This window comes from Parus major, chromosome 10, assembly GCF_001522545.3.
Source record: "Parus major isolate Abel chromosome 10, Parus_major1.1, whole genome shotgun sequence".
NCBI classification, from domain to species: domain Eukaryota; kingdom Metazoa; phylum Chordata; class Aves; order Passeriformes; family Paridae; genus Parus; species Parus major.
In genome coordinates this window covers 1819963-1842426 of record NC_031779.1, presented here as the reverse complement: position 1 = coordinate 1842426, position 22464 = coordinate 1819963, and the positions used below count along the sequence as shown (strand labels likewise).

At 51.5% G+C, this 22464-nt stretch overlaps 2 protein-coding genes across 4 annotated transcripts in view; one reads left to right on the top strand and one right to left on the bottom strand.

Moving 5' to 3' along the window:
- Window positions 1-1173: 1173 nt before the first annotated feature.
- EDC3 (enhancer of mRNA decapping 3) lies at window positions 1174-21651 on the top strand. Of its 2 annotated transcripts, XM_015638445.3 has the most exons (7): window positions 1174-1274; window positions 4013-4209; window positions 5383-5696; window positions 9675-10010; window positions 15791-15944; window positions 17280-17497; window positions 18522-19049. In XM_015638445.3, exons 2-7 carry the CDS (start codon window positions 4046-4048, stop codon window positions 18854-18856), a joined length of 1521 nt encoding a protein of 506 aa, XP_015493931.1. In that variant the 5' UTR covers window positions 1174-1274; window positions 4013-4045; the 3' UTR covers window positions 18857-19049. The 2 variants fall into 2 exon arrangements, with proteins under 2 accessions (XP_015493931.1, XP_033372785.1); XM_033516894.1 differs by lacking the exon at window positions 1174-1274 and having other exon boundaries at window positions 4034-4209; window positions 18522-21651.
- Window positions 21652-21820: 169 nt separating this feature from the next.
- Window positions 21821-22464, bottom strand: part of CLK3 (CDC like kinase 3) — a 10014-nt gene continuing 9370 nt past the window's right edge. For both annotated transcript variants that reach the window (XM_015638448.3, XM_015638449.3), the window contains one exon: window positions 21821-22215. In XM_015638448.3, coding sequence (XP_015493934.1) covers window positions 22030-22215 — 186 coding nt within the window. In that variant the 3' untranslated portion in view covers window positions 21821-22029. The remainder of the gene's footprint in view (window positions 22216-22464) is intronic.

Here is a 22464-nt window from a genome sequence, read left to right as displayed (position 1 = left end):
CCAGGGTTCCCAGCCCCACCTGAGCATGGAGTTATCGGCAATTTCGGTGTGGTGGTGCAGCCTTGAGGTGGGAGGGAGACAATGGGAGGATGAGGGAATGGAGAAGGTGAAGGTGACACATGGAGATGATGGGAGGATGAGGGAATGGAGAACATGAAGGTGTAACCGAGGTGACAGACACAAGGAGATGATGGGAGGATGGATGGAGATGATGGGAGGATGAGGGAAGGGAGAAGGTGAAGGTGACACATGGAGATGATGGGAGGATGGAGGGATGAAGAGTTCAGGGAGGATGAGGGAATGGAGAAGGTGACGGTATAACCGAGGTGATGGATGTAAGGAGATGATGGGAGGATGAAGGAATGGAGAAGGTGAAGGTGTAACCAAGGTGACAGACACAAGGAGATGAAGGAAGGGATGGAGGGAATGGAGAAGGTGACGGTGACACATGGAGATGATGGAAGGATGAGGGAATGGAGAAGGTGACGGTGTAACTGAGGTGATGGATGTAAGGAGATGATGGGAGGATGGATGGAGATGATGGAAGGGATGGAGGGATGAAGAGTTCAGGGAGGATGAGGGAATGGAGAAGGTGAAGGTGACACATGGAGATGATGGGAGGATGAGGGAATGGAGAAGGTGACGGTGTAACTGAGGTGACAGACACAAGGAGATGATGGAAGGGATGGAGATGATGGGATGATGAGGGAATGGAGAAGGTGACAGTGTAACCGTGGTGACAGACACAAGGAGATGATGGGAGGATGGAGGGAGATAATGGAAGGGATGAAGGGATGAAGAGCTCAGAGAAGATTATGTGCTGGAGATGACGGAAGGGATGGAGGGATGGATGGAGGGGATGGAGGGATAGAGAAAATAGAAGGCATGGTGTACTGAAGGGATGGAGGGACAGGGGTGACACAGGTGTGACACAGGAGTGTGACACAGGAGTGTGACACAGGGGTGTGACACAGGGGTGTGACACAGGGGTGTGACACAGGTGTGTGACACAGATGTGTGACACAGATGTGTGACACGGGGGGGGTGACACAGGGATGTGACACAGGTGTGACACAGGTGTCCCAGCAGCCGGAGTGCCCCGGCGGCGGGCACTGCGCATGCGCATAGTTCGGTTCCGTCCTCGTCTCTATGATCCTGTGTGCGGCCGGAGCGCCGCCCGGGAGGGGCGGCACCGGAAGTGACGTCTCACTCATCCTCAGGGAGGCGGAGGGGCCGCTGTGAGGCGGGAGCGGTGGCGGCGGCGGTAACGGCGGGTGAGGGCTGCGGTGGAAGGGGGGGCACGGCTCGGGGCTTCGGCTGCAGCGGACTGGGCTGGCACGGTGCCTTCCCGGTGGGCTGGGCATCTCCTGGGTTCTCGTGAGGCGCGGTCGCGGCGCCAGGCCCTGCCCGGCCTGAGCGGCCCGTGGTGGGGAGGTGGGGCCGGGGGTGGCTCTGAGGGGGCAGCGCTGGGGGCGGCTGGGTTTAACTGGGGGGGCGTGCTTTAACTGGGGGGCCCGTGCTTTGCTCCTGGGGCCCGCGTTTAGCTGTGGGGGTCTGTGTTTATATATGGGGGCCTATGGTACCTTCGGTGATGTCCTGTGGACATGCCCTGTGTTTGTCTGTGAGGGGCTTCTGACTGGTTATGGGGGGTCTTGTGTTTTGAGGTTCTCCGTGTTTATCCATGGAGTTTTTTCTATGTTTATCCATGGGGGTTCCCCGTGTTTATCCATGGGGGGGTTCCCTGTGTTTATCCGTGGAGGGGTTCCCCGTGTTTATCCGTGGAGGGGGGTTCCCCGTGTTTATCCGTGGAGGGGGGTTCCCCGTGTTTATCCATGGAGGGGGGTTCCCTGTGTTTATCCATGGAGGGGGGTTCCCTGTGTTTATCCATGGAGGGGGGTTCCCTGTGTTTATCCATGGAGTTTTCTCTGTGTTTATCCATGGGGGAGGGGGTCCCTGTGTTTATCCATGGGATTCCCTGTGTTTATCCATGGGGGATCCCCCTTTTTTTACCTTGTGAGGCCCCTATGTTTACCCACGGGGCAGGTTGAGTTTACTTGTGGTAGGTCCATGTGTTTACAATATTTGGGATCCCTCTGTGTTTCCCTGCAGCCACCCAATCCAACCTTGGGATGGTTTAATTTTTATTTCCATTCAAACATAGATTTATTGGTTTTTGGGTTGTTTTTTGGTTGTTTTTTTTTCCTAAAAGGAGGCTTGATTTTAGAAAGGATCCACTTGAGGTGATGATGTGAGCTGAGCTCTTTGCCGTGTTTCCTAAGGGATATTAAAAAGAAAACAGGAAATGGAATGAAGTTTTAGTTATCCTGTGGGTACCCAGGGATGTGTTATCTGTGTTTTGAGAGTGCTCTTTATCAGCCATCTCCTTGGAATGCAGACATTGTCATCATGGGTTAATATAAACACACAGCCACAGGAAGGAGAGGAGGCTGCTCCTGAGGAATTGATGGCTTTGTGACCAAATTCAGTGTTTTCTTCCCTTTGAAGCATCCCAGTTTCAGGCCTGTGAAAGTTGGGGGAAGTGAGATTTTTTTTTTCCTGATCCAGGTTATTTTTTTTCCTTGCATCTTTTTCCAAGAGGCAATGCTTGCAGAGAATCCAGCTGCCTCTTCCAGAACTGTGATTTATACATGGATGTTGATATCCCTGGGCTGTCTCCCGTGTTTCTTTGTGCTGCTCACAGTAAATATCAAATGTTCTCCCTCTTTGATTGCAGCATGAAAGGCAAATCTACACATTTAGGAGCTTGTCATGTCTCTTGTTCTCCGTGCTGCTTGTGAGCCTGTCACTGGGAAATCTCAGATCAAAGGAGCTCTTTAGCTGCTTCCAGGAGTGCTGGAAACATCTGTCTAAACAAATTGGAGTTTTTCCTCCCTGGTTCTGACAGAACTTGAGTGCTGGGAAGGAGAGCAGCTATTTTTTAATTAATTTCTCTAATTGTGGCAGTGATGCTAACGCTGCCTCTGCAGAGCATGGATGCTTTTGTCCTGGATTCCAGTTTTGGGGGATTTTCTCCCCTTTCTGTGTCTCTCTGTTGCTTAGGCTTCCCCTCCTGCCCTGTATCTCTGATCCCTTAAAGATTTTGGTTTTCATTTGCACGTGCAGAGATCAATCCTGAATATTCACAGGAGCTGTTCTGCCCCAGTGTCCATCTGGCAAAACTTGAAGGAGGGAAGTGATGATAAATTCCCAGTTTGAAATGATAGGGAGTGTTGCCTTTTTCCCAGCCTGGAAGTGAAACTCGAGATAATTTTAGTGAGGAGGTGACATAACAGCAGATCTTTATGGGAAGGCCCTCAAGGGCTTTTATGGACATCTCCCTTATATTACCTCATGTCTTGGTAATATATCCGTGGCGTTTAGGGTAAATTTGGGAGGAAACTTTCAAAGGGGTCCTTTTGGAAAGTAGATTTAAGTGGATCTTCTCCCAGCTGGTTTGGGAAAAGATTTCCTTGGAGAAAAGTGGAAACAAATTCTTTATTTAACAAGCAAAGTATTTATAATAATAATAATAATAGAATAATATTAAACAAAAAAAGTTGGTTGTTTTGCAGAGATGGTAAATTCAGAAAGGCTTTGTTGTGGGGTGTAGCTCAGCTCACTCAGTCTCTTATCACTTCCTCTTGAGCTGGAAAATGCTACATTCTGGGTCCTGGTGGGCCACAGGTGTGAGCTCCTGGTGTTTTAATATCTAAAATTATCTCGAGTTTCATTTGCAGGTTGGCAAAAAGGCAACAGGAGAATATCCACAGGCAGGACAAAACACTAAACATTTCTCTTGGAGGCACCGTCCTTGAACCCAGGCAGTGGAACAAAGATCTGCAGTGCAGTGGGGGAGGCAAAGCCCCATGCAGGGATTCACACTCTGGTTGGGATCCTTGGGATGTTGTTTGCTGCCCACAAAGGAGAGAGGAGCCTCTGGAGCTGGCAGCTGGGAGGGAGGCAGGGCTGTGGGTGCGCTGCTGCCCATTGAGGTTTGTGCATCTCCTTCCAGGCAGGCTCCTCACAGCAGCTCTGTGCCACAGCCATGGCCACGGACTGGCTGGGCAGCATCGTCTCCATTAACTGTGGAGAGAGTTTGGGAGTGTACCAGGGCAGAGTGTCTGCTGTGGATCAGGTCAGCCAGACCATCTCCCTCACACGGCCCTTCCACAACGGCGTCAAATGCCTCGTGCCAGAAGTCACCTTCAGGTTAGTGCCTGCCTTTCCCCCACTCCCTTGAATGGGTTTTTCCCCTCAGACTTGACCTCTTGGCCCTAAATTTCCTTGCTGCTGCTGAGTGCCCCTGGTGTTTGTGTTAGTTTGTGTGCAGGAGATTAATTCCTGGCTTGGGTCCTAGAGTTGGAGTGGCTTGGGGATTATCGTGGGGTCAGACCGTGTGTGTATACAAATATACATTTCTCTTTTATTGTAAATTATTTTTTATTTATATTCTGTTCTGTTGTTGCAGAGGGGGCTGATGTGCTTTTTTTAAAGCTTTGCCCTCTGCAGTTCTTTCCCACCAGTTCCTGGTAACACTGGGCTTAAAAAAATATAAATAGGAGTCACTCCTCACTGCATACTTTTCTGTTCCCTGGAATGTTGTAGTTAAGGCTCTGAGTCTCTCATTTTTCAATAACATAGACTCCACAAAGTGAATACTCTTTTAATTGATTTTTTTTTTCCCCCTTGGATTTTGAAGAGAGACAGTGGGGGAAGACAGCAGCCACATCCTGCCAAGGGATGTGTGGAAGTCCCTCTGCTCTCATATCCCACTTGGACAAGTGCTGAGTTAAAACTGGAAGAGCCTAATTCCCGATGTATTTCTTGCAGTCAGTGCAAATGGAAGTCTTTATAATCACTCCTTTGTTTTCTTTTGGCTTGTGCCCAGTGCTAGATCAGTTTTCTTTATCCTTTTTTTCAAATGGGAAGTATTGTCCTTGTTGGAGCATGAGCTGCACTAATCTGAGGGTAGCTTTCTGCAGAAATGGATTAAAAGTAATAGTAGCCTCAGGGCTGAGAGCAATTAATTAGCTAGAAACTGTTAAATTAATGCAGATTTCTGCAAAGATCTGGACCAGTTGCCTCCATTTTTTTTGCCTGACCGATTCCTGTTTCAGCTACAGAACCTTTCAAACTAAATCCAGGTGCAGCACAGGAATACTGAATGGTTATTTTGAAGACTTGCTGTTGCAGCTGAACATTTTGATGTCTGTGGAAATGCCCTTTATGTTTGAGTATTAAACCCCTTTTATTCCTTTTTTTTGCTATTGATAACAGCATCAGAACAATCCCATTGCACAATGATGTTTTTTTTCTCTCAGAAGTATTTTTTTTTCTGCCAGGGTGTGTGCTAGATTCCTGCTTTTCTGGTGCTGTTTTTAGGGCAGGTGACATCACTGAGCTGAAGATCCTGGAGATCCCAGGGCCGGGGGACAGCAGACAATGCGGGGACTCCCAGCAGATGGACACGGCCATCCCGGGCGTGGGCTGCCAGGTGGGGCCCAGCCAGAACGGCACCGGCAAGGTGCTGAAGAAACCCATGTCCAGCAGTGCCCCACAGAACATCCCCAGGAGGACAGACATGAAGAGCCAGGACATTGTCATCTCCCCACAGCAGCAGTGCTCCAAGAGCTACATGGATCGACACATGGAAACGCTGAGCCAGTCCAAAGGATTCCGCCGCAGGCACAATTCCTGTGAGTGTGGGGCTATCCTGGAGCTTTCCTGCTCCACCGGCTTCCCTTTTTCACCAGACTTGGCTGGAAACTTCCCCTGGCCCACCTGTGGGTTATTTTGAAATACCATCTATTTCTGAGCCCACCTGAAAGCTGGCCGCAGTCAGCTGGGGGTTGGTCTCTTTTTCCAGGCAGCAGCTGACAGAAGGAGAGGTCTTAAATTTAGGTTGGATATTGGGAAGAAGTTTTTTTTGCTGATAGAGTGCTGGATTTGTCTGCCCAGGGAGGTGGTGGGTGTGTTTAGAATAAGATTGGATGTGGCATTCGGTGCCGTGGTCTAGTTGAGGTGTTAGGGGCATGGGTTGGACTCAAAGGTCTCTTCCATCTTAGTGATTCTGTCTATGTAGAAAATGTCTAATGCCAGTTCCAAAGGTTTCCTCGTTTTGCAATCTTTCCTGCTTGAAGATCTCCCAACCTTTTCCTCTGAAAGGAGCTGCAAACAAGCTGCAATATTATCCTCAGGTGAGAGGAAAACACGGTGGGTTGTAGCAGCTCAGTGTTGAGTTTGCAAGGATCCTCAGGGAAAAGTGGAAGAAATGTGCAGCGAGACTTTCCCCCACTGCTTTGTCTTTCAGGATTTTAAGACTTCCTGAGGCAGCAGTGAGAGTTCAGTATTAATGGCTTTTTTTTTTCCTGCTTAATTTAATCTCTTTCTTTTTTAATCTCCCCAAGCTTTTCTATTTAAGGTTTCTATACCCATAACCTATTATAACATCACCCCATGCATAATTATGAACGGGTTTTGGCTGTATTGTTAAAAATACGAATTAACGAGGGTGATGTAAGATACAATCAGAGCATCCCAAAGTCGCACATCCTTTATTTATATTTCTCTTGATACAATCTTCAAAACTGGGCCAGAATTGGCTTTGTTCACTTTTTTTCTCAAAGCCCCCTGAGCTATCTTCCTTTCCAGAGCCTCGTAATCCAGTTCCTGAAATGTCAGTGTATATCCATCCAATATTTCCATGACTACAATTCTTTTCCCCCCTCGCAGTTAGAAAAGAAACAAAGCAAGGTGTGCCAGGCCAGTTAAACAGGTGTGGTTTTGGGGAGGAATTCCTAGACCTCTGCAAGTCTTTCTCCCCCACCAGCAGCTGGGTTATTTTCACCCCTTCCAGGCTGTGTGGTAGGTTTGGGGTGAGCAGAGAGCTCTTCAGCCCCGAGACAGCTCGTGCTGGGTTTACATGAGCACAGCAGGTCGCTTTTACAGACTTGGAGGCAAGTTGAGCAGGGTCCTGAGTGTGTGGATTGTTAACTTGGGTGGAATTGGGAATACAGGAGGTAGAGAAGGGATGTATCCTGTGAAATGTGTGTATTTGGAGGGTAGGGAGAGTGATGTTTTTGAAGTTGAGCCTCGCTTTGTGCAGGTGGTGGGTGCAGGAGTCCAGGGAGGAATGGGCTGGGATTTCATCCAGAACTTGGGTCTTACAGCTGAAAGTTGACCTCTTGCTGGCCTCTGGCATGCCAAGTCAGGGTCAGAATTCCCCTTTGGAGCACTTCAGTGACAGGAATCAATAAACCACAAACACCAACCCAGGTTTCCCAGCCATGGGTCCGCTGCCGTGCTGGCACCGGGCTCGTGGTGCCGGGGCTGGCAGCAAACCCTCCCACAGGGATCTCTCAGGAAGGCAGCCAGCTCGCTGGAGACTTTGTTTGCTGGTGTGTTGTACATGAAAGGGTTGTTATTCCTTAGAAACAAAAAAAGCCTGGCAAGGGTTGTTTATCTTGTGAGGGAGATGCTTTTCTGTGCGGCACAAGGCTGCCAGCTCAGAGTGGAGCTGCTCTCCTCATGCAGGGTACAGGCACTGGAAGCTGTGACCCAAAAGCAGCTGGAATTTGAGATCTGCCTTTCTGCAGCCTGACTTTGCTTTCCTCCCCTTGCCTTTTTTTGGGCTCTTTTCTTCTCCATCGTTTTTTCCTGTCTAGAAAGCTCTTAACTTTGCTCCCAGCTGGTTGGAGGCCTGTGCTGTGTTGTGTGTGACTTCTGTTAGGGGGCTGTGGGGCAGTCAGGGCAGAGCTGGGTGGGTCAGCAGCACTGCAGAGCTCACACTCCTCGGGATGGATTAGGGAGCTGCCCACCACCTTGTGTTGAGGTGGGCTCCTGGCTCCCATTCTTTGTGGCTGCAGGGAGCTTTGCAGCTCTTGTTCTCCAGCTCTTTTGGTGCAGCTCTTTATTCCATCAGCGTTCCACACTCACATCAGCTGCTCCTGTCCCACTGGACACACACTCTGAGTTTTGGGTCAGCTCAGGGGAGCGTGGAGCTGTTTGCAGAGGGGTCTGGCAAGGAGTGTGGCAGGAAGAGCCTGAGCTGGCCAAGCTCTTGACACGGACATGAGAAGCAGGCTTGGTTTGCCTTGGTGGCAGTGCAGGCTCCAGCTTGTCCATCTGAACCCTGAGAGTCCCCTGGCTTCTGCTTGAGCTGCAGTTCCTGAACGCTGGGAGAACTCGGGCCTGTCGTGTTTGCATTCCTCATCTTCCTCCTTCAGAGCAGCAGCTGTGGCTGTGATTCCCCCAGCAGTGGCACTTTAGTTCCAAACCAAATCCTGTCCAATTTTGTGTCACCTTTGCTTTGGGAGCCCTTTATGTGGGACAGAGTGGAAGTTGTTACCAAAAAACCTTTCAAAACCACGCACATAAATGGTTTGTTTGTTTTTTCCTTAAGGGGGATGGATATTCTGCAAAGCCTGGCAGATTTGGAATCTTGCTATGGGGACTGGGAAAGCTTTGAGGGTAGTTTGTCCAGGAAAACCAAGCCCCACAACTGTCTGAAATAAATCCTTGCTGGGGCAGTGCATCTCTGACTGGGAATAAACCAGGTACACATCCTTAGCAAGTCACATTTCAGCATGACTGGAGTTAGATGTGCCCAAACTGGACTCCTAAGGGGACAGGTGACTTGAAGGGTGCTTGTGGAGTTTGTGCCTGTTGCAAATCTTTTGGGATATTTGAAAGTCTCCTTGAATGGCTTGAAATTCTTTGTGTTACCAAGTGGATTCTCTCAAACTCATTTGTCTAAATCCCTCACAAAGGGGACTGTGTTAAATAACAGGAAATGGTTTATTAGAGCAAGCAGTCTGGCTTGATAACTTACTCCATCTGTTGGACACTGTAGGTGATTCCTGTAGCTGCAGGAATTGGCCTGAAATATTTCCTAGTAATTGCAAATGTAACACTGGCAATGACAAACAATATTGTCTGGACCCCAAGAACCAAGGAAGAAATAAGCAAGTAAAGGATGTGTTCACCTCATAATTGTATATTTGCATCAGTTCTTAATCTCCAGCCCTAAGCAGGAGATTTTCATCAGTCTCACTCCAGAGAATTTGGGCTTTCCCAATGGCTTGTGAGTGGAAGGAAGTGTATTCTGAAATACAAGGTAATGGATGAGGAGGAGAGTGAAACAGGAATGAGGCAGTGGACTGTGTGTCATATCACAGAAACTACATCAAGGTTGAGGGAAAAGAGATCCTTTATATTCAGGGCTTGCAGTTCTCCCTTAAGGATCATTAATATGGAAGAAAACACCTGCAGTAGTTTCTGAAATGACAGGAATTCAAAGAAGGGCTTGGGTCACACACCTGCCTGAACACGGACTGAGGACAGGAGGAAAACTCCTAGGTCACAGCTGATAACCTTGGCACTGATGTGACACTGGGATGAAATAAAGCCTGGAGAAACACACATTGCTACTGTGGGCAAGCCTGTTTTTCTAACCTGGCTGATGGGAAGTCCCTGAAAGTCTCTTTGCTGATGCTGTTGTTCTGTTTTCCGCTGGCTTAGCTGAGCGTGAGTAGTGCCAAGGATGGGCTGCACGGCGAGTTTCCTTTGAGTGGCGTGGACTATAGGCAGGAACTCCCCTCTCCCACGAAATGTGCTGAGAAGGTGCCTTTCCCCCTTTTAGGACACACTCTCAACTTGTTTTTCTTTTGGCTTAGGGTCATCCAGCAGCCGCCACCCGAACCAGGTGACCCCGAAGAAGAGCGGCCTGAAGAATGGGCAGATGAAGAGCAAGGACGACGAGTGCTTTGGGGACGATATTGAGGAAATCCCAGACACAGATTTCGATTTCGAGGGCAACCTGGCTCTCTTTGACAAGGCAGCTGTGTTTGAAGAGATCGAAACTTACGAGAGGAGGAGCGGCACCCGCTCCCGAGGGACCCCCAACGAGAAACCCGCCCGCTACCGGCACGATGAGAACATCCTGGAGTCGGAGCCCATCGTCTACAGGAGGATTGTGGTACCCCAGAACCCTAACAAGGAATTCTGCACGGGTATGGCCCCCTTCCTTCCCAATAAGGACCCAAACTGCTGCTTTTGGGGGCACACATGGTGGATTTTTGCTCCAGCTCTATGTGGTCCAAGCAAGGGTGTTGTTCACGTAAGGTTGAATTCGTGTGTCCACACACAGCCTTTCTTTGCAGTGTTTCTGAGATAAATACTCAGAGAGGCCAGTGAGGTAAGTGGAATGAAGCCGGTGGTTGGGAACTGAGTAAGAGGTGTTTGAATCCTTGCTTTGATTTCAGCAGCCTGGTGAGCCCATGTGGACTCCAGAGGGATGGGCTCAGGATTTGTGCTTTCATGGTTTCAGCGGGTTTCCTGTGCTTCTGGCACTCCTTGGGTCGTAGTTCTCCATTTCTGTGTGGGTTTAAATATAGTTCACGTAACAAGAATTTGTGGCACATTTAGCTCCAGATTCCAGCTAACTTCAGTCTCCGTGGGATATCTTGCTTTTGATTTTAAGCACTTGTAAAATGTAGGAGTGAGGGAAATTTGGCATTCCAGGAGCGTTTCCTTTTCCACATCAGAATAAAATCAGATGTCAGCTCTTCTTGCATGGACTCAAACCAACTGATATTCTGCTGGCCTGAGCAGAAGTGTGAGCAGCTCCTTGGGCTCTCATTCGTTCTCTGCCTGGAAATTCCATCTGGGGTGTGAAACGCTTCAGGGGAGGAAGCTGATGGGTTTGTAATGATTTGCTGCTTTTTCAATTTGGAAAAGTCCTTTTTTTTTTAAATGGTTGTGGTGTATAACAATGTCCTAGTTCTCCATTTCTGTCATTCCTCTTCCTATTGTTCCTTTCTGCTCTCGGGTGAGAGGAGAACACAGTGGGTTGTAGCAGCTCAGTGTTGAGTTTGCAAGGATCCTCAGGGAAAAGTGGAAGAAATGTGCAGTGAGACTTTCCCCCACTGCTTTGTCTTTCAGGATTTTAAGACTTCCTGAGGCAGCAGTGAGAGTTCAGTATTAATGGCTTTTTTTTTTTTTTTTCTGCTTAATTTAACCTCTTGCTTTTTTAATCTCCCCAAGCTTTCAGCATCTCTCTGTGGAAGGAGCCTCACTGATCATCCGTGTGCCCTGTGAATAAGCACCTCGTTGTTTTCTGTGTGGTTTCCTGTCTATCTTATGGGTTGTTTCAAATTTTCTACTTGTCAATCCATCTTCCAGCTGGCTTGTTTGAGGGGAGACAGGGCCTCTGTGGATGTCTAGTCTGAAACAAAAGCTAAGCCACTGTTGGCAGCCAATCTGAGCAGGACGGCTGATAGGGGATTCTAGCAGCAGAATTCCTGGGAGGAAAACTGCCATGCAATGAGCAGCAGTGAGTAAATTCAGGGATGAAAATTCAATCCTGTTTGCTGCACTCCCAATCCCTTTGTTTAGCAGCTGGAAGGAGGATGTTGAGCTGTAGGCAGCCCCTGCCTCTCAGTGGCTCAGAGAGCAGCTGGCAGCTGATTGAACGAGTGCCAAGAGCTCCAAAAGCCTTGATTTTGGATGTATCTGTGGCAGGATTCTCCCTGCAGAGTTTTTTCTGGTTTCCTAAGGGAAGGTCTCCTTGCAAAAAGCACTTCCTAGTTATGACAAAGCACTTCTTTCTCCTGTTTGTTTTTGGGTTTTTTTTTTACCCTGGGCTGATCTGAGAGATGATTGTGTTAATAGAGCCCTGACTGAGACAGTGATTCTCTGTCTGCTGCAACAGCACAAAACTGATGCTGGAGATTGGCAGGGAGTTCATATCCAGCTCCTGGCACTGTGGGATCCCTGTCTCTGCATCCCTGCTTGCTTTTTTTATGCCATGGAGGTGGGGAATAACCTGGATGGTGCAGAGTAAAAGCAAACTGCTGATGTCGGCTTTGAGTCAGTCTTTTGAGCTCCCCAAAGGACTCATCTGCAGGACTTCCAGCCTGGGATTTTATTTTATTGCTGACTGAAATAACTTAGTGTGTGTAGGATAAATATTTCAGTCCGCTGGGATGGTTTTGTGGAGCCAGGCTGTCAAGTAAAACACTTCTTAAACAACCCTGAGTTTTAGAAGTATGCAGGGAGTGAAGAAGGTAGGAGTCTGTTCCAACCAAAAAGTGAAAACCCGGAGCTAACAGAACTTTCCAGGTGATTGTGACTGAGCTAAGCCCATCCCTGGCACTCCACATGTGAATCCTTCCTAAGTACATCAGCAGTCTTCACTGGTTTGGGCTGGCTGCTGTTGATCTGTCTCTTTATTTACTGGGAAATGCAACTGTTTAGCAAATACTGCCTCCCTGGAAAGGCTGATCCTTGCATGAGGTGTGAGCTGTCATTTTCTACTTCCAGAGAATTTAAATGTGTGCTGGCTCAGGTCTGCCTCTGTTCCTCCTGTTGGCACTAAAACTCCTGTGTTTGAGCATCTCTGTGTTTTTGGAGCAGGTGCTTCAGCAAAGCCAACACTGTGCAGGAGCGTTGGAGCTCAGAGGAGTTTGCAGCAGGGTCTGTTCTTCAAACAACCCTTTTTCTTCACAAAAAAGGAGGTGGTGATGGAAAACAGGCAGAGCTTTGTGCCAGGATCAGGGCTCAGATCCTGGGTGCACTCTGTGAGGGTGATGCCCACGGTGTGCCTTTTCCTTTGGAGTGCCCTGTCCTTGGCTGACTTTTCTCCCCTTTTAGCTCTTCCATGCTGGATGTGAGTATTGAATGTGTGAGCTGGGCTGGGCTGCTTTGAGTGCAAATGAAGTTTTCTTCAGGAGCAAACAAGGTGGGGCAGAGTCCCTTTGTCCCTCTGTCAGTTTTTTTGCTCAGCTGGAGGGAATTGTGCACTAATGCTGGGAGAGGATCACGCTTGGAAGGTCAGCCAGAGCTCCGGGCGGGATTTGCTGTAATTAAAAACGATGATTAACAAAAGCAGCCCTTAAGGTTGTGTTGTTTGAGGGGCAGCAAATGTGTTTTACTGCTGGTTCCAGCTTTAGCACCAGCAGAAGGCAGCAGGGAATGTCCCCTGCTCTGAGAGCTCCAGAGCAGTGAAGCTGTCACACTCTGAGGCTCTGGACCTGGGACTGGGATCTTGGATTACTCATTGCCAAAGGAAAGAGTTAATGATGTCAAGACAGCTTGCAGGAGATCCTGAGTCCAGTTCCACCTGATCCATTCATTGCCTGGGTTTATTTTGGCAGTGAACTGGAACTGGAGAGCTGCTGAAATAGCCAAGGGGAAAAGATGGGACCCAACACCTGAGTTCCTCTAGCATCAACTCTCTCCTTTTTCCTTGCCACTGCAAGCTTGGGAAGCATTTGGGAATCCCAGCAGCACTGTGGGGCTTCTTTGGGGAAAAAACTCATAATTCTTCAACTTCTGGAGAGTTAACTCAGCTCTTGTGCTGGCAGAGGATGTTTTTATCCACCCAGTGTCACTCTGCGTGTCACAAAACTGTTCAGGCTGTATCTGCCTTGCGGGTTAGGTTTTGGTCTTTTTTTTCCCAGGCAGCTGTAAAATACATTTACTTAATATTAAAAGGCCTGGGCTAATTTATTTTATTGCCTTCATTAGCAAACAATAAAGATGCCCTGTCCAAGCCAAGCACAGTTAAAGTTGGCAGGGCTTCAGTTTTGTGGCAGTGGTGTTATTGTTTGTGGGTTTACATGTTGCCTCCTCGATTGCCCTCCCTGGGCCTGCTTTTGTTGAGCCAGTCTGACTGGTTGGACCTTGCATGAGGGTGAAGAAGGGAAGTTCTCCTGGCATTTCAGCCTGCTCCTGAGAGGGAGCAATTAGGACAGGCTGGTGTGCTAAATGCCAGTTCATCCCTGCTCCCAGTAACCCCCTCAGATTAACCCACTGGTGGCAGCCAGCCCGCGGTAAACACAGTTTTCCTAAAGCTGCTGGTTGAGGGAAGGATGTGGAGGGGACAGAGATCTGTGCTAAATTGGGTTCATGTGGAGTGCAGGTTGTCTGCTTTGTCCTTCTAGTTTGGGGAGTTGGTGCAGAGTTTAAGCAGGGGATTCATGGGTGGCTCAGATGGAGCCAAAACAGCGTTTGGGAGCTGCCATTTTTGGGGTCAGCAGATGATGCTGGGAGAGATCCCAAGCTTGGGTTGTTCATTCCAAATATTCCCTGAAGCTTGACAGCAAGCAGAGACAGAGTGTGGCTGGGGCACAGGGCAGGGTGTGGCTGGGGCACGGGGCATGGCTGGGGCACGGGGCAGGTGCATGGCTGCTGGGACAGGCCCAGGGTTATTCCTGCCGGGACTGCAGCAGGGCTCAGGCTGTTATCAGCAGTCTGGCATGGCTGATAACACAGCTGCCGGCCTGGCCCCGCAGCCTGGGAGCGGAGGTGACCTCATCAGGCCCTCTCTGACTGCGAAGACCTGGCTGGTGAGGCCAGGAATGAAGTCCAGGAGGACTCAGCAGTGTCTGCTCTGCTGCATTTTGCTGTGCCCCGGCAGGGACAGCTCTGGGCTGATGCTGAAAACCTCAGGATGTGCAAAACCTTCCGTTTCCGCCAGAGCTTGACTTGGTGGTTGGTGACTGGGGCACCCTGGGGAAATACAGCTGAGCAAATGATTTCTCACAGCTCAAATCCACGCCGCTCTTCTCATTTGCAGGTGGCCCTTGGCTGTGAGAGAACTGGTTCTCATTGCATTTGCTGTGTGCACAGGAGCCCAGGCCCACGAGGAATGGCTGGGTTTCCTGCCGGGGCAGATGCATGAGCACTGCCTGTGCCCCTCGGAGCGTTCCCACCGGCCCTCTCACATTCCCACGGCTCTTTCCCAGCAGCACAGGCAACCCCAGCCCAGCTGGGCTGCCAGGAGCACCCAGGGGCCCACTCTCACCCCTAGTTCAGGGCAGAGGGGCCAGGGGGAGTGTGAGGGTGACCCAGGGCTTCTGAGCACTGGGAAGCTGAGAGATGTCGATGGAGGGACTGAGTTTGCACTTTCTGACCTGACGTTTCCTGCTTTTAATCTTTCACCTTTTTGCTCCATGGTGCCTGACTCCTGTGCACCTCCTTTGCCTGTCTCAGGGTGGGAGCTGCTGGACTCAGCTGGGATTCCTGGGAAGAGAAGGAGCTGGAAGCTTCTCCTGCTGCAGCTGTGCTCCAGCTCTGTGGCCATCCCATTAAGGGGTGGCACAGGTTGTCCAGAGAAGCTGTGGCAGTCCCTGGATCCCTGGAAACGTCCAAGGCCAGGCTGGGCAGTTCTCAGCACTTGACAAACCCTCCCTTGTTTCTTTTCTCTTGATCCAAATGCTGGAGCATTTCCCAGCTCGCTAGCCCAGTCCACCTGGGAGGTGTTTTTCTGCAGAGTTTATTCTTGGAGCATTTCCCTGCTGCTTCCAGCTGTTGTGTCTGGAGCAGCCCTTCTGCCATGGGAACACCTACCAGCAGATGGGGGATGGCTTGTTTTGCTGCGATCTGTGGGATTCTGGGGACCAGTGGCAGGAAGCATAAAACATCCTGGCTTTTTTTGGCACTTCCCAACTGCTCTTCTTATTTTCACAGTGTTCAGCAGTGCTTTATGATGGCTTAAAGCGCTGTTGGCCTGGAGACCATTAAGAAAAACCTTAATATTCCATCTGTAAATCCCAAAGGCCTTCTCAGCCCTCGTGTTACTAAAATTTCTCACAGCACTTTTGTGGAAGCGCTATTTTAAGCCAGCAGTTGGGTTTAGCTGTCTCTGCTTCACTGAAAAATAATTTGGATTCATTTGGCGGCCTGGGAAGGAGTGTGGGTGAACAGCTAACGAGTCTTTTCACTGCCACTGTTTGGAGGTGTCTGACTGTCCCCCTTTGTGCCTCCCTCCCCTGTTTCTGACCCCTAGACTCGGGGCTGGTGGTCCCCAGCGTGTCCTACGAGCTGCACAAGAAGCTGCTGGCGGTGGCCGAGAAGCACGGGCTGACCCTGGAGAGGAGGCTGGAGATGACAGGGGTGTGTGCCAGCCAGATGGCCCTGAGCCTCCTGGGGGGGCCCAACAGGTACAGCTGGTGCCTCTGGGGGGTGGCAGGGGCTGGCAGAGCCCTCTCAGCTCGCTGCTGCCGAGGGGCTTCCTTTTGGCTCTTGACTCGCAGAGCTGAGCTTTTCCTTCCCCTTTCCTGGGAGTTGTTCAGAGAGCTGAGCTTTGCACCGGTGCTGCCTGAGGTGGATGGAGCAGAATATGCCACGAGCTCCTTTTGGCACAGAAAAGAACCTTCCCTTCGCTGTTGTGGCCCGTTACAATCTCACAGCGTCAATAAAAGCAGAAAGGCAGCGCACAAAAATGGCGCTGCACGGATTTTTGCCAGGCTTACTCAGCTTTTCAGGCATCTGCAGCTCACCTGAGCACATCCTGCTCTTTGGGAGGGCTCTTTGGAATGCACTCAGTGCCTTTTGCTGACTCCTGAAGAGCTCTGCTTCCGTGGCTGTTGGTGGGGGAGCAGGAGCTGCACCTGCACCTTTGTGCTGTTGATAGCTGCTCCTGATTTTTGATATTTGATATTTGCTCTCCAAACGGAAGATTCATTCCCTTCAGTCTCCACTGCTTATTCAGGAGCTTTAGCAGGACCTGATCACTTGATGGAGAGCACTAAGGGATGACACACAGGCAGCTGAAATTCCTGCTGCAAGCCCTGATGGCTTCCAAATGAACGTTGTTATGCAGTTGATGAAGCTTAGGGAGTAGAGATCATCTTTCTTTTTTAATTGTGACTCCTCTGATGGGGAAACTCACCTCAAATTTTTAGCTTTCTTCTACAATCCTTGGGACCTTGTGCTCTGAGCTGTGGATACAGAGAAGTCCTGAAGGGAAGGGGAAGAGAAGGCTGGTACACCTTCAAGTATCTGAAGGGGCCTACAAGGAAATCAGAGAGGGACTCAGCAGCAGCAGCTTAAAGTGGGGAAATTTAGGTTAAATATGTGGAAGAAATTCTTCCCTGTGGAGATGCAGAGTCCCTGGCACAGGGTCCTCAGAGCAGCTGTGGCTGCCCCATCCCTGGCAGTGTCCAAAGCCAGGTTGGACAGAACTTGGAGCAGCGTGGGACAGTGGAAGGTGTCCCTGGCCACGTGGATGACCTTCAGGCTCCCTTCCACCCAAACAAGTCTGAGATTCTGTGAACCTGCAAGCGGAGCAGCACCAGCACCACTAGAGGATGTGGGTTCCTTCTTGAGAGCGATGGCAGATTTGCAGAACACCTGGCAATTTGCATCTTACTGATTGTTGGGTTGGTTTTTTTTTTTTTTTTTTTTTTTTTTAGGTTTGGTTTTCTCCTGCAGGAAGAAGGTAAGAGACTTTGGCCTTTACTCACAGTCCCTTTTTTTCCCTGCCTCTGTTTCAGGCTGAACCCCAAGAACGTGCACCAGCGGCCCACGGTGGCGCTGCTCTGCGGCCCCCATGTGAAGGGAGCCCAGGGCATCAGCTGCGGCCGGCACCTCTCCAACCACGACGTCCACGTCATCCTCTTCCTCCCCAACTTCGTCAAGATGCTGGAATCCATCACCAACGAGCTGAACCTTTTCAGCAAGACACAAGGCCAGCAGGTGTCCAGCGTCAAAGGTGAGCAGCCTGGCTTCTGCAGGGAGCAGGGCTGGCTTCTGCCCGCTGCCCTGGCACCATCTAGTGGCACTGGCACGCCTGGGTGGCTGCCAGCAGCTGCAGGGACAGCAGGCACTCAGAGCCTCCACAGAGGAGTGCTTGTGCTGCCACAGATGTTTCCGGTGGGAAGAGCTGCCGTATGGAGCTGCTCTGGTAGGAGAAGGGGCTGCCTTGTTCAGCGTGTTGGAGCTGGGTGGGAATGAGTGTCCAGCTGCTGCTGCAAAGCAGGAGCCAGCTCTGCTGAGCCACTTCCAGCAGCTGTCAGGATTCCCCTCTCGGTATTCCCTGGAATAAACAGCTCCTGGGAGAGTGCTGGCTTCTGCTTGGCACTTCACCAGTCGTTTTCCAAGCTGCTGCATTTGAACTTCTGGGGGGAAACAAAGCTGGGAGTTTGGGCTGTGCTGTGCTGACAGAGCTACTTGTCTGTTCTAAAACATTGTAAAAGGCTGGCACAGGGTGCCCAGAGCAGCTCTGGCTGCCCCAAGATCCCTGGAAGTGTCCAAGGCCAGGCTGGATGGGGTTTGGAGCAGCCTGGGATGGTGCAAGGTGTCGCTGCCCATGGCAGGGGGTGGGATGAGATGGACTTTAATGTCCCTCCCAAGCCAAAGCATTCCATGTTTTTGCACCAAGGACTTTGTGATCCAGTAGGTGAGAGTGACAGAGCTCGATGGGGCAGGCAGCAGTGCAGCACAGTTGGTGTGTTCCAAAAAACAGCCTTATTTTCACCTTGTGGAATAGAAAATGGTCCTTTCTGATGGACAGAGCGCCCCACTGCTGCTCCCCTGGGCTGCCTGGATGGTGAGCTCAGCAGCACTGGGGCGGCTCACGTGCTGGTCGCTGGGTGAGGGTTTGTACCTGTGAGGCTGGGGGTGTCCCCAGAGTGCTGAGGGGCTGTTCAGGATGGCTCTGTGACAGCAGGTGCAGCAAGAGTGGAGGCCAAACCCCAAATCTGCCCGTGCTGCAGCTGGTTCTGTGTTTCTTGCAGACCTCCCAGACACTCCGGTTGACTTAGTGATCAACTGCCTGGATTGTCACGAAAATGCCTTTCTGAGAGACCAGCCTTGGTACAAAGCAGTGGTGGACTGGGCCAACCAGAACCGGGCCCCCGTGCTGAGCATAGACCCCCCCATCAGCGAGATGGAGCTGGGCATCGACGCCAAGTGGTCGCTGGCCCTGGGGCTGCCGCTGCCGCTGGGCGAGCGCGCGGGCCGCGTCTACCTCTGTGACATTGGCATTCCCCAGAAGGTCTTTCAGGAGGTGGGCATCAACTACCACTCACCCTTCGGCTGCAAATTCGTCATCCCCCTGCACTCCACTTAGAGCTGGTGCAGCCCCTGGCTCTGAAGGGAGAGAGGAGGAGCTCTGTGAAAAGCAAAAGCTGTGTGCTGGATCCCGGCCGGTCGACTCTGGTGACGCCTTAAAAAAAAAGGATGTGAAGTTCTGGAGGGTTTGCCTTCTGGAAGAAACGTTGTGTATTTAAAAAGAAAAAAAATTGAATAATCGTAAAATGAAATGGAAAAAAAATCCCCACAAAAAAAACCCAAACAAAAAAAAGAAAAGGAGGAGGAGGAGGAAGAAGCGAAGCGTTTCTGCAAAGCCGTTTTCGTTCTCTTGTGCCAAGGGATGAAGGAGCGTGCAGGACCATGGTGTCTGTCCCCTGCTGCTGCCCAACCCTGGCTGGCATGTGGTACAAATAAGGGTGGTTTGGAGCTTTGAGTCGTGTTTCTGCTCCTTCTGGTTGGATATTGCCAGCAGGGACATGCTGGGAACAGCCCCCCTCGATTGTGTAGAAATCCTTTGTGTCGAGGGAAAATCTCGTTTGGTTCCCGTTTTGTTTTTGACTGCCCCGTCCCTGTTTTGTGTTCTGGAAGTGAGTTGTAGCTGCCTCTCCTTCCCGTGCCCTCACAGAGTGGGTTCCCTGTTTGGAAAGCTTGTGTCAGGAGCCAGAGGCTCGCACATGCTCTGGGAACACTGCTGTCCTTCCTCAGCTAGGCCTTACTGCTTTTGTACTGTTGGCTTCTCTTTGTTCGCTTCGTGGCCAAAGCCCAGCTCTGTGGGGTGGAGGCCTGCTATGGAAAAGAACTTTTCCAGGATCCTCATGGGGTTTGGGGTTGTGTTCTTTTGTTCTTTCTCTGTGCTGCTGCAGGGCCAGGGCAGCAGGGTTGCTCTGGGTGCTGCGTGGTGCGGGTGGTGTTTGGGGTAAACTCCCCTGTCCTCCCCTGCTACATTTGGTATGGTTTGGGAAGTGGCTGACAGATCTGTTCATTCCCTTTGGAATCAAAGCCTGTGCATGGGGTGGGAGCTCCTGGATTTTGGCAGGAGAGGGTGTGGTGGGAGCCGCTGTGCTCCTGGAGGGCTGTGGCAGAGGTGCTGGGAAGGATTTCCATCAGAAACCCGCTCTGGCCTCAGGCTGCTGTCCCGTGCCTGGCCAGAAGCGTTGGATGATCCTTTCCCGTGTTCTTTCTGTCGGCCTGGGTGCAGTGCCCAGGCACTGAACAGGCACAAGCTGAGGAAGCACCAGCTAGCTGGCTTTGGCAATCAGCTTGGGCACCCACCGTGCTGGCTCCGTGTGCCCCCAGAACCGAGCACCAGGAGGTGCTGCCAGGCCGAGCTGCTCCTCAGGAGGAGCTGGGAATGTCAGCCGTGATGGGAGCTCACACTTCACCCATCCCCAGGGCTCCTGCAGGCTCCTACAGCTCTCCCAGCCCCACCCTGGCATCGGGGAGAGCTCCAGTGCTGCCTCTGGCCAGGGGAGCTGCACCCCTTGGGAGGCTGAAGCACAGGGACCAGTCTGGGGTGGCTCCAGTCCCAATCCCCAGCCCCTCTTGTGCCCCGAGCTGGGGCTTTAGTCAGGCACTCCTCTTTCCTCTGTCAGAACAAAGGCCAGGGCTATCAAAGGAGGAGGGAAGAGCCTTCCCTCTAGGAAAGAAGCAATTACTGGGTCTAGCCTGGGAGCGCCGGGAAGGGCCCAGGAGGCTGCAGAGCAGCGGGCTCAGCCTGTCCCCCTGCACGTTGCCGTATCTACCTCAGCAGGAGCAGGGGCTGTGCCCTGGCTGGCTGCAGCCCTGGCTCCCTCAGCTGCTCTGGACACTCGGCACTGCCGGCCTGGGGGGCTCTGCCCTCCGTCCTGGGGCCAGCTGCTGCGGCAGCACCGACCAGGCTGTGGTTCTGAGTGGCATAGGACAGCAGTGTGGTGGTATTCACAACACAAACACAAAGTTTCCCTCTGCCTGTTTTGGTTCTTGGGCTGCTTCCTCGGATCTTTACCCGGGAGCAGCAGCGGGTTAAAAAGGTTGTTGCTGTAGTCGGTGTTAGCTTTAGTCCCCTTATTTTCACTCTCTTTGCTCAAGACACTCAGTAGGAGACTTGCTGTTTCAATTTCTGCTTTCTGCAGGTTTTTCCTGCCCTTTCTGGTTTGGCTGTTGGAACTGTAGCTTGTACACACGGAGCAGGGCAGGGATAGTCCAGGGTTGCAGCTGCCCTGCCTGGAAGGCACTGGAGCAGGTGCTGGTGCTTTTGCAAGGATGGAGCTCTGGGAAGCACCGAGGCCCTGGTTGTTGCCAGCCTTGAAACGGTTCCCCAGGTTGAACTGAAAAATAAAGTGAAGAGTGTTGCACAAAGAGGGTTCAGCCCCTGCTGTAGGGAACGGGATTCCTGACCCCAAATCCGTGCAGGGTTCAGGGCATGGCAGGCAGTGGGGCTGTGCTCACTGCCTGCTGAATTTGGGTATTTGGCTGTGCTTCCCTGCACAGGCAGGTGTTTCCTGGCCTCACATCCCTGGAAGGGGAGGTCTCAGCTCAGTTCTGGAGCACTCAGAGACCCAGAACAAGGTCTGGGTGTTTTTGTGGCCGGCCCCCACGGTGCCAGAGTTCATTCTGAGAAGGGAGCACTGTTGTAGCTGTGTTTGGGCTTGCTCCTACCCCCACCTGCCCCAGCAGCAGCACGGGAGCTGTCCCCGGGCGCTGCTCCGGGCCCGCTGTGGTGACAGGTGACAATCGCTGCGCTGTGGCACTGCTTGGTGACCCCATTTGTGACCTGATGTTTGTAACAGTGACCAATTCCTGCCACTACGGGGGACAATGCCCTGAAATAAAGTGCAACTCTCCATGTGTGTGCTACTGTGTGCAGCTGCTCGTTTGTCTGCTCTCCTTCTGGAACCTTCCTGCTGCCAGGGCAGGCACCGGCCCACTCCCCCTCCCTGATTCCAGGTGAGTTTTCACCATTTCCCTCTGCAGAAGAGGCGAAGCTGGGCCAAGGCACCCCTACACCCGCCTACGAGGGAAGTATCAAACAATAAGAAACACTTTATTTTAACTTTACAACATATAAATAGACAAATCTGTGCTTTCCAATGGAGCTTTCCTTCCCCTTCCCCTCCCCAGGGTCCTTGTGGCAGTGCCCCAGCCCCTGCGGACTCAGGGAGGAGAGCGGGGCCGAGCTGCAGCGGCCAGAGGGATCCGTCCCGAGGGATCCGTCCCGAGGGATCCCGGCCGTCATCTGCTCAAGTCCCGGCTGGCGCCGCGCCCGCACAGCATCCGCTCCTCTGCCGAGAGCCCAGCAAAGAAGGGGTGCAGGAGGGCCTCTGAGAACGTGATCCGCTGTGAGGGGTCAAATTCCAGCATCCTCCTCATCAGGTCAAAGAGCTGTGCGTGCTCCAGCGAGTCGTGCAGCATGTATGTCTGGAAGGGACAGGGGACACTCAGCCAGGGGACACGGAGCCAGCCCCAGGATTGCCTCCCGTCCCAAATACAGCATCCCCCAGAACTGCTTACCACCCCAAATACAGCATCCCCCAGAACTCCTTCCCATCCCAAATACAGCATGCCCCAGGATTGCTTCCCATCCCAAATACAGCATCCCCCAGCACTGCTTCCCATCCCAAATACAGCATCCCCCAGCACTGCTTCCCATCCCAAATACAGCATCCC